Source organism: Hyalella azteca, unplaced genomic scaffold (genome assembly GCF_000764305.2).
Source record: "Hyalella azteca isolate HAZT.00-mixed unplaced genomic scaffold, Hazt_2.0.2 contig16463, whole genome shotgun sequence".
Lineage (NCBI taxonomy): Eukaryota > Metazoa > Arthropoda > Malacostraca > Amphipoda > Hyalellidae > Hyalella > Hyalella azteca.
In genome coordinates, this window is record NW_025946286.1 from 219,739 (window position 1) to 238,142 (window position 18,404).

The window sequence follows — 18,404 nt, forward strand, 5'->3', positions numbered from 1 at the left end:
CGTTGTTTTATTTCGCCATGATTATATGATACCATGCCTAACAATCCTCTAGCACCTGTTTTGTTCTCTACGCTTGATCTGCCGTAAATTTCTTCATTTGACCTAATGGGTTTCGATGCAGGTGAAAGAAGATAGATCCTAGAGTGGCCTAGACGATCAAGAATAGAACGGTACATGGAGGATGAATCCATGTCTTGTTAATTAAAGCTGACGAAATAGACGAATATTGCGTGCTCTTCCTTTGATATGATTTTCGCTAATGAAAGCTATCAAGTTTTTGATTTGTGTAAGTTTGTTGGCCAAGAAAGTATAAATTCTGATTTTCTCAACCACATGAAGTTTGATGTCAGGCGGACATGCACTGCTGAAATGTGTCCACCCAAAGACTTAATTTATTCAGTTTGTTGGCGCGGTCTGATTAAGAACAAGACGAGCAGTCTTCAACAAGCAATGTTGACGTCTATAATCCTGAGGGCTTCTACTTCACGTTAGGTTAAATATAGTGTCTGATGAATTTATTTACTTGTCACGTTAATTGAAATAGAAATATTTTTCCATTATGTAGTCTCGACTTTTCAAGCTGATTTTCCATAATGATGAAAAGTCAAAACCCTGTTTTTGGGCAATGGCTGCTTCAGAAGTCAGTGGGGAGAAGTGGCTTGTAGAATTTCAGCGACCGTTGAGCGGCCAGTAGCTGGTCACCAACTAGCGGTCACCTGATTGACTGAGAATGAAGCCAATAATAATAATAATAATAGCGGTTTCAGCTTTTAGTTGGCCGTAGGCCTGTCGCCGATTCTTATCATCTCAGAACATTCACAGAATTTTACAGTCTCGAACTCGCAACTTACTGCTGTGCTTAACCGCCCGGCCTCCATGCCGATTCTGACCAGAAACTGGCGCACAGAGCTGGGATCGAACCCGCAGCTCTCTGCTCCAATCTTGGCTACTCTGAACTGTAACCACTGGGCCATTGAGTGACAGAATAAGGTTCATATTGAGTGACGGTTCGCTTCTTTCTAACCTAGGGTATATTTTAACACGTGAAAAAGTTTAGAATTATTTTTGCCATATCATTTTTAGATAAAAAATTTATCTTGAACCATAAACTATATTCTTTTTATGTGGTTCTAAGGAATTCTGAGTACTTATTAGCGATTGAAAATTACTCAGCCTTTATTATGTTTCGTTTGTAACTCCCAGTTTTGATTTGCACTTCGAATCAATTTTATGTGTAATTAATATCTAATTTACTTCTTTAATAACATTTAACACCCATTCCCCTCGTCTCTAGCGGTAACTCTCGTTACCAGTCTCTGCACGTGAATACTATTAACGGCGGTAATTTATTAATCGAATGTTATCGCAAGGCGAGATTCTAATATCTGCTCTTATAAATTTTGATGTAGTTAGGCTATTCACTTTCATAAATTTACATTATATCGTGTAAGACTCGTTTCTAAGAAGTATTCTAATCCACGAATAATTTATTGACGAGATTTTAAAGCGAATCGTAATGCAAAATAATGGTGACAGAGAGTGAAATGGTCACCTAACCTATATTTATAGGACAACCTCCATACCTGCCTTTAAAGTACATTGACTGCATCAGTTTAGTAGATACTAGAAGCGATTAATTGCCTCGTGAATAAGCTCACTGTCCGGTAAATTAGTGGCAGTCAGTTGGGGTCGTTATTAATTATTATTATTATATTATTGCAACAATTAGCCTTAATTGTGTGCATACGCCTTTACTTCTTCACTAACACATCTAAAATATTGAAAAATGAATATATTAGTATATATAGAAACTTTCGATAACTGAGACCTTCCACCTCATTGGTGATGTTCATCTTGATTTTCGGTGCGAGATAGATAAATAGCTGAAGCGCTAGTATATATTTCGCCACTAAACTAACTAACTAAACTACATATAAAATTCCATCAATGTGCCCACCATTAGAATAGACTGTAAGTCGAGGACTCATGGGAAAGGACCTGTTAAGTGCCGCAAATCATTTGTCTGCACGGGGGGTCAGTAACGTCATTGCAAATTTTTTTTACCTAAATTAAGTTGAGTTTCCAAAGTTATTGCATTGAAAAATTAACTCATTTTATGATTAAAAATCAATCGTACAACACACATTGTCATATTGTATACTGGAGCCACTTCTCATAATTAATGATTATGTAAATTTCAGTAGATTTTATTTTACTTTTATCATGAGAATAAATGAAATCTGCATCAATGTAACCGTAGACTTTGGTCTACCGACTAAATAACCGCAGACTTCTATTTAGTTTACAGTTCGACTGATAATGTTGAACTTCTCATCTTGTTCGTTCTTGATTTTTTTAATTTTAATATTTTTTCAGGTTTAATGGATTAATATTCTTTAACTAAATTGTAATTACAACTTCATTGTTTATATGCCACAAGTTGCATTATTGTAACTGAAACTTATTTAGTTTGGCTGCGGATGTAAATATTTTTTTCTATTTGTCAACAATTTTGTTTTTATCGTATAAAATTTTTAAACGTTAGATTCATGTTTGTTGCGTGCTTACATTCGTTGACTTGAAATACCTATGTACATTTTTTTCTGGGTATCTAACGAGGAAACTTTGAAGAATTGAGTGCAGGCACTAGATAATTACTCTGCTCAGCTAGAGCAATAGGAATTTCAATATAGATCTGTTGCCTTCAACTTTATGATTTTCTGAATGCATTACGAGTTTGCGCACGCGTTCTCAGTGTAAAATTCTACGAAGGACTGAATGTCGGTTAATTGCGGCATCATCCTTCATGTCTGGCGTAAGCTATGCTTGCTTCTTTAGGCTGGAATTCGTTGTAATCAAATTCTTTTTGGCTACCTTAATTTTCTTCTTGTCTTGGTGATAATTACTTTTCTGCGTACCATGTTGATCACTTTTATTTTTGACAGCGCCACACACTTGATGTCATTTGAAGATGATTTTACATTCGTCGAGTCCTCGCACTCGAGCTAGTCGAATGATCAGGTGTAATGATCCGTGTGTTCTCATCGCTAATTCCCTTCAAAACACGGCCTTCAGCGGCGGCCTGGGTAATGCCACAGGTTTTTTGACAAGAGTCTTCAGTTGTTTGGTGCATATAAGGGCAGGCATGGCTGCGGTGTGTACAGAAACCCGGATAACTTGTAACCACCCAGTCAACTCCATTTGGGCTCCTGTCACCCGCTATAAAGGAGATGGTCGCGACTTCGGCTGCTTTCTTGCTGGTGAGTTAGTTTAACGATCCTCAGTTTGTTATTAAACTCTGAGGTACTCTGGTTATTTTAATTTCATATAAAGTTTTCAAATAAAATAATTATACAACATATTCGGAAATTCGGTATTTGCACAAATGTCTACATCACAGAAATTGATGATTAGTAACTACTATTGTTTTACCGGCATTTTTCAATTATGTATCTCTTTAACAGCAAGTGGAAAGATAAATACATGAATACAGTGTTGCCAATTTCTATTATTAATATGTAATCTGGGAAATATCCTCCCAGCCATTCGCTGGAATTTGCAAGCTTGTCGTACATCTTCGTTGATGAATTGTATAGAAGGTTTCTGACGACTGCGTTTATATTTAATAATTAATCAAGATGCAATATAAGTTTACCATATGTACTCTCAGGTGAGCGCAATGGTGGTGCTCGGAGACGGCGTAGCGGCGCTGCCGCTCAGCGTGTACTCAGACTGGTTCATGCACGACCAAGAGTGTCGGGACATTGCCGGCAACCGCGACCTGTACGATGAGGTTGCCCGCGTCTGCAACGACTGTCAGAACCTCTTCAGAGTGTCCAATATCGGCCCTGCTTGCAGGTACTACTTCTAGTTGTTGAATATCAGTTCTAAAATACCCGTCCAGCGAGTGAAAATTGTATCGTCCGCTGATGCAGGAATAAAGCTTCAGCACTCGTTAGCTGATTTTGCGATAATAATATTGTAGCCTTCCTTACTTTCTTTTTACATGTAGAATAAAAATCGTACTGCAATCATAATGTATTTAAACGAAACGCACAAATAAACTTCCATATTAATCACTTGAAATATGTTTCCAAGCGTCACGTAATGAAAATTGAGTCCGCGTCATTTAAAAGGGTAAATCGATCCTTGGTTAAAAAATAGGTTCAGGTGATATTTGATAAACTGGATTTGTGATTACACGGTCTTCCTCGATGTCCAGGTCTATGCCTTATTTGTTTTTTTTCTCGTTTGGACAACCGTACAATATTATGAATAACAAAGCTTCGAAAATATGCACGTAAAATAAAAGCCTGACATAGCCTACATCCGCACCGTGACTTGTTCACAGGAAGAACTGTTTCTGGAACGAAGAGTTCAAGCTGTGCGCCGAGGCCCTGCAGCTTTCCTCTGAACTGCCCGAGCTCATCAGGAAGATCCACGTCATTAAAGTGGGCTAAGCCACGCCGTCTGACTGGCACTAGAGCGCTCTGGATTATTGGGAAGAAACTCGTACACGAAACACCTTATTAGCCACACAGATACTCTAAAATCGCACATATTTTTTACCGGGTTACTGTAGCATTTGGGAATTGTCGAAATGTAACCTGTAAAACTCCATGACTGTAAAACTCCAAAATAAACACTCCGGCAAAAGCCTATAAAGTTGAGGTAATTTATCAAACAGCAGGTTTCCATGATAGTAATTGCCAGTGAAACGTTGCCATGGAACATTTAGTAATGCATGAACTGAGTTGAAAAAGTAGTACATGTCTGCTTTAAAACCAATCTCATGCTTATCATTTCAACTACACAATATGACTTTCCCTTGTTTTAAATTCCTAACTACACATATGCATGAGAAGAAATATCGTTTGTAATTTATAATTTTGTAGCCAAACATGTTCCATAATTTGTGTTTTCCTAAACTATTATATTAGAACTTTGATTACGTAGCTTAAATAGCGAAATTATGAAAAAAAACAGCTCTATTCGAAATAAAAGTTTATTACCCCCAATTTGGCATAGCAATAAGTATGCAAGCGATCTTCTTTGGATAAATATTCTCAAATATTGGTCAATTTCAAGTTAAAATCATTGCATTGTCGATAAACAAATAGTATATTAAATTCACGATAGTCGTCAACTTTTGGTACATCGTGATGTGCAGAAGAGCTGGAATTGTTGCTTGCATTGACTCAATCGTTGAATATATCTGGAAAAATTAATATAACCCACACAAATACAGTTTTTTCCGGGGGGAAAATGTTTGCAGCAATCCACTCTTCAAATTTTATATTATTTTATCTACGTGCGTATATTTGCAACGTGTTACCATAATCACAGCAATAAACAATGCTCTAGGCGTGCATCGACAGAATGCTCGTGTTAAAGAACTTTCAATCATGTGCGAGAGAGAAGCTTAACTGTCATAAGGATTAACATAGTAAGCTTCTCATAGTAATTTTCATAAGGATTACCATAGGAAAGCGATATAAGAGACATTCAGGTGATTCCAAAATGTTTTCGCACATATATTTTCTACCGATCATTCTTTGCTTCGTGATAGATAATTTTTTAACAAGTTTTAGGATATACGAGAAGTAATGTAAAAGCAATGGGCTGACAAATAGCCGCACACTGGTAATGACGACAGCCGGAACGGAAAGCTGCAACGAAAGTCAGCAAGCAATAACATTGTACAGCGCGAGTTGTCACGAAAATTTACAATTGCCCGTGGAAGGGAGAAAGAGTGGAGCTTTCGACACTAGCGATAAGCGTCCATTGACGAGAAGTGCAAGTATAAACTGAAAGGGCGTTTGAGCCGTGTTCCAGCTCTACTATTTAGACAGCAACAGCGGAAATAATGTATCACACAGAAGGATTCCAGCTAAGAGTCTAGATTTTTTCAAGTATTTAAAAAATTAATTAGCACTTACAAGACACGAGTTACATCGAACCAAAAATGGTAGCAACTTGAAGTTTATAAATCATTTAGCTTCAAATTATTTATAAACAATACACGTCAGATTATAAAGCAAATGTTTATAGTAATGGAGCCGAGATAAAAGTGAAAAGTTTTATTCGAAGAACAGTAAAAGCCTAATGTTCTTCCAAAAATTTTTATAGGCAAACGCCTCATCCATGACGTGCGTTTTCACGGCTCTATATGTTATTTTCAGTGCGCTGGCATATAATATGCACTTTCAGTCTACCGACACGTATCGAGACGTTTGGAAACCAGTTGCCATGAGTAAACTAAGCCATAACCTGAGGTGGTACAGAATTAGGATCTGTCCGAAACATCGTGGATCAAGTTGTCAATTATTCATAGGAAAAATCACTACAGGGAATATGGTAGGATAAAAGTACAATACGCGTACAACGTATGTATGGGACACCTCGCACACCATCTACTTGCAAACAAACCAAGTGCCAACACACTTCTCAATTGAAATGGTTGAAAATTTTAATCTTCCAAATAATATCGAAGAATATTATTTTAACACAAAAAATAATCTAAAGTTAACTCTTCGACCGCATCACACAAAAGAATAATAATTTATTATTTATAAATTCGTTGCCCAATATAGTGAATAGCATGTAACTAGAGAACAGACGAAGTACGGTACCTGTCGTCTCGAGAGTTCCTCACGTAAAGTCACGACTGTCTACTTCCGTTGTAATAATACTTTTGCTGCTTGAAGATGAGGTCTCAGAAAGTGACGAATTCTCATCGTTTTTCACAACACTGCTACCAGAAGCCGTAGAACTGGTACAAGCAGTGGGTAAATTAGACTCCGATGAAACATTACTCGGGGCGAGTGTGCTGCCAGATTCATCTCGGCCACGCGACTGCAAGCTAATTGAAGCTCCGCTTGATATTGGGGAACTTGCAGATGCGAGAAGTCGGTCTGTGTCACTGGTAACGCTGCTGCTGTTCGGCGGACGTGGCTCCCCGGAGGCTTGTTCGTCTTCCCCGCGGCGGGTGCGAGCAGCGCTCTCCCTGCGGCCGCGCAGTCGCTCGAGAACAACGACGCGGTCTATGCCCAGGTGACGCATGGCGTTGCCATCCAAGTTAGCACTCAACTGAACATCCACTGAGAAGATGTAGTGCGGCACCACGAGTAGCATCGTCAAGAATATCAGCACAAACGTCGAGAAAGTCGAGAATAAGTAGTTGTGTTTGAAGCGCATGAACCAGAGCACTGCAACCACCAGCCAAAGAAGTGCGCTCTGCCAAAAAGAATTGATACGATCAAACATGATGAAAGAACTCGCAATTAGAATTACACAAAATTATCACAAATGTTGAGCAATTTATCAACTTGGGCTCCGTAAATTTATCAAATGCAGTTTTATGCTCGACTTGGAACGATGAATATCAGTTTACACCAAAATTACTTGACAATGAAATACAGAGTGAATTTAGTAGAACAAGAAATAGTTGGTAAGTAATACGGTTGGGGAAAATTCGTACATTCCAGTATTGGATATTATGAACATATATTTAAAGAAATGCGTAATACAGTAATAAAATGCATGGGAAAGCACCCAACAGCTAACCATATAGTTAGACAAGTCGAGACTCTGCGTGGCGTCATCGTCATGCAGCGCGTCGGGCACAGAGGCATGCCACAAGAAGTGCAGCCAACGCCTGCGAGCGACGCGGTTCAGACGCTCGGTTGAGTTGGTCCCTGCAACACAACATCATGTGAGTCAGGCTACTAAACATTTTTGTTATTTATAACGATCAAAAGCATACATTCGCCCAAGAAATTACCGAATGTGAGAGCACTGACTATTATGTGCAATGTGGGTTCCTTGGTATGTAGGTGCTGAGGCCCCTGGCTTGTACACTTATTAACAAATATCAAAGACACAGAAACGAAGTCATAAGAAGATTAGTAACAAATGAAGACCAAAATGAGAAATAAGGTGTGACAATATTCTCTCTTCCAGACCAGGGGATAGAGTCTTGGTTTTCAGGGTAAAGAACGAATTTCACGAAACCTCTCAACCGCGTTGTAGTGGAAATTTAAATCTTGTGATCAATTACAACAAGCAGACACTATCTTCTATCTTATAACCTCTCGCCACCGCGGTAACCAGTTGAGAAGAAAACAGTAAGGCTATAATTACACAGCATCATGAATACCTATATTTTCTGATGATCCATTATATATAACCACCGTACATTGGTACCTACTCAAGAACCTGCAACGGCAAATTTTATGTTGCATAATAACTTTGGGAGTTAAGACAAAATAGAGTTAGAATATTAAAGACTAGTCTAGTAATATTTAATTTTTTTTACGTGAAGTTTGTACAACAATCTTCTCAATTATATTGTAGGTATACCTGATGCTTGTTGAGGTTGTGCAGGTGGAGGAGGCTTGGGTTGCGACACGTGGCAATGAACGATGCAATTGTCAAACAAGCCGCATTCTTGCAGAGTAGAACTGTCGGGCTTCAGCAGCCGGCCATTGAAGATCACTCGTATCACTCGGTGTTCCGCCAGTTCGGCATTGAAATGCGCCCTGATATTGATATAAATTCAAAGTAATTATAATACAGATTTTTATAAACATGATCAACACAAACGGAAATTCGTGAATCAATAGACAAAAATTTACTCAATTTAGAACATGGATCAAATCATTTACTCACGCACCTTTTGAATCCTATTAGATTCTGAGTAGGTTTGTCAAAGACCGTTCGTTGGCGATCATCCAGGTACTTGAGACGAATCCTTATTGATCCAGGAGGGCAATCAACTTCGGGGTTTGAAGTCTTATCAGTACTTGTCACCGATGTGTCTTCAGTGAAATTTTCGACTAAAGATGAAGGACTATCAGGAAGTTTTGCTGGAACATTTTCCGGCATGTGTGAACTAATTCCATTTATGTTATTGTCAACATTTAAACTCGGTTGTACATTTTCATTTCCAACATTTTTTGTTGGTGCAGAGGTTGAAATGCTAGGGCCTTCACCGAAGTCAGTATCACATGCAGGAGATTTTGATGTACCTCCCACTGAAGAAATATCTTCTGAGCAATCAGAATGAGCACTATTGTCACTGGAAGGAATAGAAGTTCCATCTGATTGGGTTTCAGAAGTACTCACTTCTGGCACAGATTTAAGGTCTTCAACTCCTTGATTATGTTCCCCTGACAGCGATTCGGAACTCATATTTGCAGCAGACATAGCAGTATTAGGTGCCACAGGGCGTTCAGGAGTATCAAGAACACTGTTGGTAGATTCGTAACTAAATCTTTCAAATACATCTTCACTAAGAGCAGCTTCTTCTATGCCACTATTTTCTTCATTTTCATCGTCTTCTTCTCCGTCATCTTCATCGTCATCATCTGCAGTTAGAAAAATTTCTTCGTAAAGCTCCTCTTGCAAGCCAACTTCTTGTTCTGTAGCAGAAGATCTTACGGTGGAAGTGAAACGTTCAACAGTTTGTCGACCAGATGCGTGTTGCAAAACAACCACAGTGATATTTTGAATGCCCGGCACATACGTTGATCTCCAGGCAGCTATAAGTATAGTGGCCGCCAATAGGAAGATACCAAAGTAGAAAGAAAAATCATAAAAGCTTACTCCATTGAGTAAATCTAACATTTCTCTTGGCTTTTTAGCAATTAAAAATTCTAGTGGAATCCTTCCGGTTTAAATTACTATCATCAATAATTAGTATTCATCTGAAAATACGGTTTGAGTTCTCAGAGAAGTCCACTAAAATATTGTTTTAACACAATTTATCTAATTAATATAGTGTAATGACTGCTAATTTAGCAATAGTTCAAGCCAAATATAATTACTTATGTGCCTCTGTCTAAGGTGAAATTTTTCGTCTAGAGATAATGCAACTAATCTAAACTCTTAATCATCAGTTTCACAGAACATCTTTCTGTCGAGAATAATTTTCTAAAAAGAATAAGTAATTAAATTACAGTGGGGGGAAATAAATATTCGTACACTTGGAAAATCGTATTTTAATGTATGTAAGTACACAAACTTAACAGGAAAAGTGATTTAAATTATGTATAGAGACGCATAGTATTCAAAAATACTATCAAAAGAAATTAAATCTCAATGCAACAAAAAACAATGCAACATGTTCACTTTTCGGGTGAAAAAAGTAGTCGTACAAAACAATAAATCCGCATTATTTTAATTTAATACTTGGTTGAATACCCTTTATTCAGCTCAACAGATACCAGTCTATTTCTATTATTGGTCGAGACGTATAGAAATAGACTGGTATCTGTTGAGCTGAATAAAGGGTATTCAACCAAGTATTAAATTAAAATAATGCGGATTTATTGTTTTGTACGACTACTTTTTTCACCCGAAAAGTGAACATGTTGCATTGTTTTTTGTTGCATTGAGATTTAATTTCTTTTGATAGTATTTTTGAATACTATGCGTCTCTATACATAATTTAAATCACTTTTCCTGTTAAGTTTGTGTACTTACATACATTAAAATACGATTTTTCAAGTGTACGAATATTTATTTCCCCCCACTGTATATGCTAAATGCAAGAACAACACATGAAGATAAATTAATTCACAAGTTTTCTAAATGCTAGCCCTGGCTGCTAAACTAGAGTTAGAGATTTTGAGTTGAATTCAAATTCAAATTCAGTTGAATTATATAGGTACAAATACAATGAAACTTGGAATAATGGATTAGAAAGCACAAGCAAACAAACTTTTTGCCACAAAGGTCTAAATATTACAATATTATGGGGAGCCTAAAAAATTAAATTCAATGCAGACAAGATTTGTTGAAAGCAGACGCAAAATGGTGCTATAGAGCATCAATTAATAAAGGATAAATTCATAAGAGAGATAGGGCGAAGTAAAATTGTCATGCACACAAGTTTTTTTTTTTTTGTCTCAAGTGGCTTATCTGGTTAATCTAGAATACTGAAAAAATTTAAATTGCAGATAAAATTTATCATTTTATGAAAGATTTTTAAAAATTGCAGGAAAAATATGTCATTTTTCCTAATTTTTACAGTAGAAATAAGGATTTCCTAGGAATAAGGGAAATGCATGGGCATTTTAATTTAATCTCAGGTTCAAACTAGAAAATTGGGTATGTATAAGCCACCCATGAACCAATTTGGAATAATAGAATTTTCTTAATGTTATGGTGAAATCTATTGTTCAATAAACAATTTTCAAGAATTTAAGGCAAGATACCAATTTGCCACAACGGCCTGCGAATGAGAAAAAAATGCCCATGCTTGCAGTCAATTTCACATGCTCCTGCAGGATTTGAATTTTCCTGATTATGAATGAATTCTCATGACTCTAAAGATGGTACCAAGACTTTACTTCATCTCTCTATTAACAACTAGCATTTTCATGGTTAACTTACCAAACAAATGGAAAAACATACAGACTAGACTAACGACTGGAAAACTGGAATCAACTAACAACTGGCATGTGGTTACTATCAACCAGATGGCCAACATGATACTTTTATAACAATTTGTGTGCCATACTATGAAACCTTGCACAAAGTGACAAGTTTTTAATACCATCAATTGGGGTAATAAGGGAAGGTTTTTAACATTTTTTAACAATAACTTCTTACCATGAAACATTTTATAAACAAGTTTGGGCTCATTTTAAAGCGCTTTGCAAGCGCTATCATACGGCATCTCCAAAAGATTCCATATGCTATTTGTAAGGTGACAAATGCAAAATAAATGCATCCCAAATTACCACCGGGAATGAGGTAATCTGGGACACTGGAAATAAAACTCAATTTTAAAATGTTTGAAGCTTGCAGAGTGTACTCATCCATAACTAACACTACTCTGAAGTCCTCCTCTTCCTTCGTATATGATGTAAATGTAGAATAATACGGGGGAACCGTATTATTCCCTGGAATTGTATGGTTAATAATACCGGAATCCCAGTGCGGTTTAAGGGCCCAGCGGGGCACATCACACATGATTTTCTCATTATGCCAGCTGCAGGAGAAGTGTCGTGAGCAGCGGAGGCCTTTGTACATTGCGTTCATCAACCTGACAAAGGCGTTTGATCTTGTCAGCCAGAGAGGTCTGTTCTTGCTGCTGAGGAAGATAGGTTGCCCCCTATATAGGTCTTCTCAGCATCATCTCTTCCTTCCATGACGACATGCAGGGCGTAGTCAGCCATGATGGCAATACCTCAGAGCCTTTTAGTATCAAAAGTGGAGTAAAGCAGGGCTGTGTCCTGGCCCCTACTCTCTTTGGCATCTTCTTCTCACTGCTGCTCAAGTTCACGTTCAGAGACTCAACTGAGGGCATCCTTTTACATACCAGAAGTGATGGTAAACTCTTCAACTTGGCTCGTTTGAGAGCAAGAACAAAGGTCCGCGCTGTCCTCATCAGAGAGTTGCTCTTTGCTGATGATGCAGCGCTGTCTTCCCACACCGAGGAGGATCTGCAAAGGCTGATGGGCTGCTTCGCTCACGCCTGCAGGGAGTTTGGCCTGACAACATCAGGAAAACAAATGTTATGGGTCAGGATGTTGTAGTGCCCCCATCTATCACCATTGACGGAAATCAGCTCAAAGTCGCCGAGCCTTTCACCTACCTGGGCTCCACCATCAGCAACAACCTGTCCCTCAATAGTGCGATCGACAAGAGGATTGCATAAGCGTCAAGTGTGATGGCCAGGCTGAACAAAAGGGTGTGGTCCAACAGGTGGTTGTCACTTCACACTAAGCTGAAAGTGTACCATGCGTGCGTCACTAGTACCCTTCTGTACAGCAGCAAAACCTGGAGTCCTGGACCACATATGCTAAACAGGAAGACCGTCTAGAGTGCTTCCACCTTCGCTGCCTCTGCGGCATCCTTACATCACGTGGGAGGACAGGGTCACAAACACAGCTGTTTTGGAACAAGCTGGCACAATGAGCATGCATCTCCTCCTGTGCCGGCGCCGTCTCCTGTGGCTCGGTCACGTGCATCGCATGCAGGATGGTCGCATTCCCAAGGACTTGCTCTACAGGGAACAATCTGCAGGTGCACGCCTGACTGGCCATCCAATTTTGCGCTGCGAAGACGTCTGCAAGCGCAGCCTCAGTACAGCATTTATCGACCCCCAAACCTGGGAGCGGCTTGCGGTCAACCGCTGCGGTTGGCGGCAGGCCGTTCGGGAGGGAGTCCGGAGGGGTGAGGAGCTGCGCAGCCAGAGCTTGAAGACAAGCACCGTTGTCGGAAAGCCAGACAGCAGACAAGGAACATTGTCGCACCGTCAGGCTTCATTTGCGCCAATTGTGGTTGTGACTGCCATGCCCGAATTGGCCTGGCAAGCCACTCCAGGTGCTGCTGACAGCGTGTTGTGCGATGACGGACGGGGTGCACACCATCATCTCTCAAGATGGACGGATGCCAATGGAAATGGAAATGTAGAATAAATGACATTTTCTGTGATTTTTGCTTGTTTTTCCTTTGTTGATATACTACCATATTCATACATTCCAGTATCATTGATGCAATATTACCATATCTATAAACATGCCATTGAGCATTTGCAATGACTTTATCCACTGCAAATTTCATATCATTAGCCATATAGCATTTCTTCTGTATCTGTAAGCTTACATGACACTGATGACAGCTACCGTAAAATGGGGTAACTTAGACCACTTTTTTTTATAAATGATGCCATTTTTTTACTAGCTAAATTAAACTTGAATTGAAACATGCAAAATACAGGTCTATACTCTAGCTTCACTCACCATAAATTGCTGGCTCCTGCCTCTCATAGTTTTTTTTTGTGGGTCACATTTTTAATTTTTAACCTATTAGATATGCAAACTTTTCAAATCTTTCTATTGTGTTATGTAGCCTCAGTATTAGGCCTTTAATGCTCATTGACAAAATTTTTCTATGTCAAATAGTTTCTGAGTTGTGGGGGTTTTTGTTAAAAAAACGAAAAGTGGTCTAAGTTACCCCGCCGGTCTAAGTTACCCCATTTTACGGTAGTAATTTCACACCATTTTAATTGGGTCAAGTTAATTCACTATAACAAAAAATGATGGAAAAACATATCTGAAACAAAAAGGAATATTTTACTGACAACCATCATATTTTTTGGAGAAATAAATCGTAGTTTAGGTTAATTACTTTTCATTATATGACACCTGGTGCACAATTCTATCTATGACATTCTATGCACAATTTTGAGATGACCAATGATGCATTAATTTTTCATTAAGTTAAATTTTTTCAGTGAGTAAAGTAAATGTGAGTGAAGTAAATGTATTTTTTAATATGGCGAATATTTTTTTGCTACAGACCTTAGCAGAGGTACATTTCTAAAGTCTCACTTTTCACACTTTTTTCAGGGATTTTTTCAGAGGTAGTAAATGTATGATTTCTTAACTTGTTTTATGATACATAGATAGGAAAAATATTGAACAATACGCCACTATCAGGGTGCGTACGATATTGAGAAAGACTTTTCCAGGACTCTCCATGATCATCAGTATAATTTTCCAGGACTTGTATATGACAGGTTTAGCATGACTGAAAGAGTAATCGTGCATATTCTATAATCTCCTAAAGTTGATAACTAGCAAACGTGTAAATGCATAAGAGTGGGCAGACACAGAGGATCAAAATTGACGCAAATCTGGAAATCAAGCCCACACTTTTATAATTATGAATTCAATAGTGTCAAATCACAACAAATATTGAGTAATGCACACAATATTGCACATGATAATGTCAATACATTTAAGAACTTGGTTCAACACAGCTACCCTAACATTAAACTATTTCATCAAATTTTTATTTAATGTTCAGTTCAAGAGTGTCTAGCTCCTGTTGCTTTGTTTTCAAAGATCGCCTCATGGCGTTGAACTTTGCGATGACTTTCAAATCCCCCTTTCTCTCCATTGCTTCTGCATGCATATTCATCTGCTGCTTGCTCAAGCGCCTTGATGACCTCCTCTGTACGCCTTTTCTTCTTCTTCAGTTCATCTAGCAGTTCTAGCTCATGCAACAGAGCCTTCCACTTCTGAGTTTTCTGGGCCTTTGCATTCTGCTCTTTCTCTTCTGCCAAGTAAGTATTGTAGGCTGTTTTGGCACTACCAGCTGCAAGCGGCATCTTCTTGGTGATGGTCATCTTGCCCAGGCCACTAACATGTGCAACATGATCAACCGTAGCACGCACGGCAAACAACGTTTGCTCTTTCATGTTGTGCATCATGATTTCCTTGTTGGACGAAAACCCTCTTTCAACCGTGGCTTGGCCATGAGACAGGAGCATGAACATCTGCACTACCGTAAAATGGGGTAACTTTGACCACTTTTTTTTCAAAATGATGCCATTTTTTTACTAGATAAATTAAACTTAAATTGAAACATGCAAAATACAGGTCTATACTCTAGCTTTACTCACCATAAATTGCTGGCTCCTGCCTCTCATAGTTTTGATGTAATTTAAAAAAAAATGAAGGTCTTTGTTACCCCAGCTCTTGGGGTTTCTTTGACCGGGTGGTAAAATCAATTTTATTTTTTGATAAAACAACTCCAAATAACTCCAGGTTGAGGTGCATTGTAGTAGAACTCTTCTAGTTACATATGCAAAAGACAAATTTTAGGACAGTGTCATAGTTTGCAAATGGGGGGCGCCGCCCCCCAATGGGCGAAATGTGACCACCTAATGGCAGCCGTGATGGGGTAACATTGACCGGTTTGGAAATTAAGTTTAAATTACCATATATAAGACTCTGTAGAGTCTGAAACATAAAGAAAAAAACATTAATAGGTGTATCAAACATAAAATATGTTATATAGGTACCTATGGTAATTTTAACTTAATTTCCATGCCAGTCAATGTTACCCCATCACGGCTGCCATTAGGTGGTCAAAGTTCCCCCATTGGGGCATAGTGGCAAAGCAGAGAGTTTTTTAGACTCTCCCACAAGTTCAATTTTGATTACTATAAGTAGACCAGTAAACTAGAGTAAAGTATTATGGATACCAGAATTATCATACATAAGAAATTGGTTTAAATATTGAGTAGGTAATTGAGGAAATTAAAAATGCACTGATTCTAAAAAATCTCTGGTTTGCCACTATGCATTGGGGGCAGTGCCCCCCATTTGCAAACTATGACACTTTCCTAAAATTTGTCTTTTGCATATGTAACTAGAAGAGTTCTACTACAATGCATCAAAACCTGGAGTTATTTTACCGATGAAGAGGGCCGCAGAACATTAGCTATATTATATAGTAGAATCATTCATTTACAATTGTACCTTAATGTATGTCATGTTTTATTTCATTATCTTTCGAGTGTCATGTGCATCTTATTAATCATGTATCTTGTTTCCCTTGGTGTAATATTTAAGCAGAGTAAAAGTTAATGAGACGAGATTCTTGCAAGTCCATATGTTATGCACTTTTGGTTATTCTGCACCCCTGATTGCTGAATTGAAAATTCACTGGTTGCACCTGATTCTCTTCTGACCTTCAAAAAGCCTGTTTAAGACGCCTTAATGCAGGATTGATCTACATCTCTGCTTAATAATCCCATCCTGATGCTCCATTTTGGTGAGTACAGTTCATTTCATCTCATTAAAATGTCACCATGCTTATATTTGTCTTTGCTGAGCTCTTAACAAATGTTTTCCAGTTATTCATGCCTGCTTATAAAGAATGAAGGATGGTTTTCACTGGTTCTCATGTTAATCCTGTCTTTTATTGCACAATTTTCATTTTTGCTTACTTGAACCATGTTGTGTCGACCCTTGAATAACTTTGCTTCTGAAACTAATGCATTGATGACTTTGTGTGTGACATAACAGTTTAAACATCCTCCTGATGTCAATATTTCTAGAAGGCTAGTTCTTATGAACGCATTTATTTGACGTTTAGGAGCGGTTGGTCACCGTTGGTGTGGAGCTACAGTCTTCTTGATGAGAACCGATGATCACTCGACCAACTCCTGGCCATCAAGAAAGAAGCTAAGAGATTCCACCTATGAACCAAAATTTGATTTAGATACCAACTTGAAGTTGATGTGCCTTGCGCTTTTCCTAGATACTTTGAATCCAGACATGTGTGACTTAGTTAAATTTTCTAGTTGTTTCCAGGAGTATATTAACTGATTATGATGCTAGTGTGGATAGGAGTATAGGAGTATATTTAATGACTTGTGCAACTTAGTAGGACCAGTTGTCTTTCATAATCCGCTCATGAATGTCCCATACATCAATGAGGGAATCATGTTGTGTCAAGAGTAGTTGAAACTTTAGTCTGACTAGCTAATCTACCAGAAGTGCGAAATTAGGATTTGCAGATTTAATTCTTGGACCGTATAACCAGTTGCTTTTTCTTGATGTACTTTCATTGATGTTCAACGTTTAGGTATTGTGTGACCTAGTCCGCTTATGCATTCCTGTGCTTGGCACCTATTTGTTTCTATTTGCTTGCCAAATACCATTTGCTTTCAAAGTGTGCTCTAGGCCCTAGATAATCATTAGCTCTCCCAACAGCCCAGCAAATGGTAAGATGGCTACAACCCTTTGGGCATACTTCCTGCCATAAGGTAAGAGTGTTGGTGTTGAGTGCAGTGTGGAGTGAGTGTGGTGTGCCTGGGTGTGGTATGTGAGTGTGTGTAACTTGGTCCACAAGCCACTCAGCCTTGATCTCCATCCTTCCACCAGTGGTCAAGTTCTGCCTTGCTAACTATCACTCCTTGGCTTGTACCTGAAGCCTGGGATGATTACTACTTGATTTATGATTACTACTTGATTACTACTACTAGGGATGGTTACTACTTGTGTATGGTTGTTAAAACCATAGTTGGCCTTGGCTAATGTTCGAGCAAGACATTTTGATTATCAAGCAGCAGAAGCTGTTAATAACTATTTTCCATTTTGACTTTACTATTATTTCGTGGTTACTCAAAACTACAACGCTGAGAGGCCTCAGTGGTCCATTCAATAGAGTACTTTACCCAGACCACCAAGTGAGCTGAACTCAGTGGTCCATTCAATAGAGTACTTTACCCAGACCACCAAGTGGGCTGAACTGACACCACCGCTAGTGTTTGATTGAGAATAGGTAAAGTTCATTTATTGTTGTATCTGCCATCTTGTATTTTGTGTTTTGTTAGTAGTAAATTGTTTAGTGTTTTCCATGTTTCATGCCTTCCTGAATGTGACTCCTTCTGACCACATTCAGTATTTGTTTTCATGTCCACGGACTCGAAAGCTACAGTCTCGCATATTTGTGCAGGCTTACCGGGAACCGCTACAGCATGAAGCTTGATATGTACATTGTGCTTGACAGACTTCGATTTGTCAAAATGGGGGAAGCAGCTTTGAAAAGCCATGCCTCCTTTGAAGAGCCGTATGAAGAGCTATGCATTTACA

At 38.5% G+C, this 18,404-nt stretch overlaps 2 protein-coding genes across 2 annotated transcripts; one reads left to right on the top strand and one right to left on the bottom strand.

Moving 5' to 3' along the window:
- Positions 1 to 1,891: 1,891 nt before the first annotated feature.
- LOC108667231 (molt-inhibiting hormone) lies at positions 1,892 to 5,034 on the top strand. The gene is made up of 3 exons (XM_018154231.2): positions 1,892 to 3,260; positions 3,671 to 3,858; positions 4,352 to 5,034. Exons 1-3 carry the CDS (start codon positions 3,231 to 3,233, stop codon positions 4,458 to 4,460), a joined length of 327 nt encoding a protein of 108 aa, XP_018009720.1. The 5' UTR covers positions 1,892 to 3,230; the 3' UTR covers positions 4,461 to 5,034.
- Positions 4,027 to 9,933, bottom strand: LOC108667230. Its single transcript, XM_018154230.1, has 4 exons — positions 8,675 to 9,933; positions 8,362 to 8,540; positions 7,567 to 7,697; positions 4,027 to 7,236 (listed from the first exon to the last, which is right to left on the bottom strand). The coding sequence occupies exons 1-4, from the start codon at positions 9,625 to 9,627 to the stop codon at positions 6,652 to 6,654; spliced, it is 1,848 nt and encodes a 615-aa protein (XP_018009719.1). The 5' UTR covers positions 9,628 to 9,933; the 3' UTR covers positions 4,027 to 6,651.
- Between the last annotated feature and the right edge of the window lie 8,471 nt (positions 9,934 to 18,404).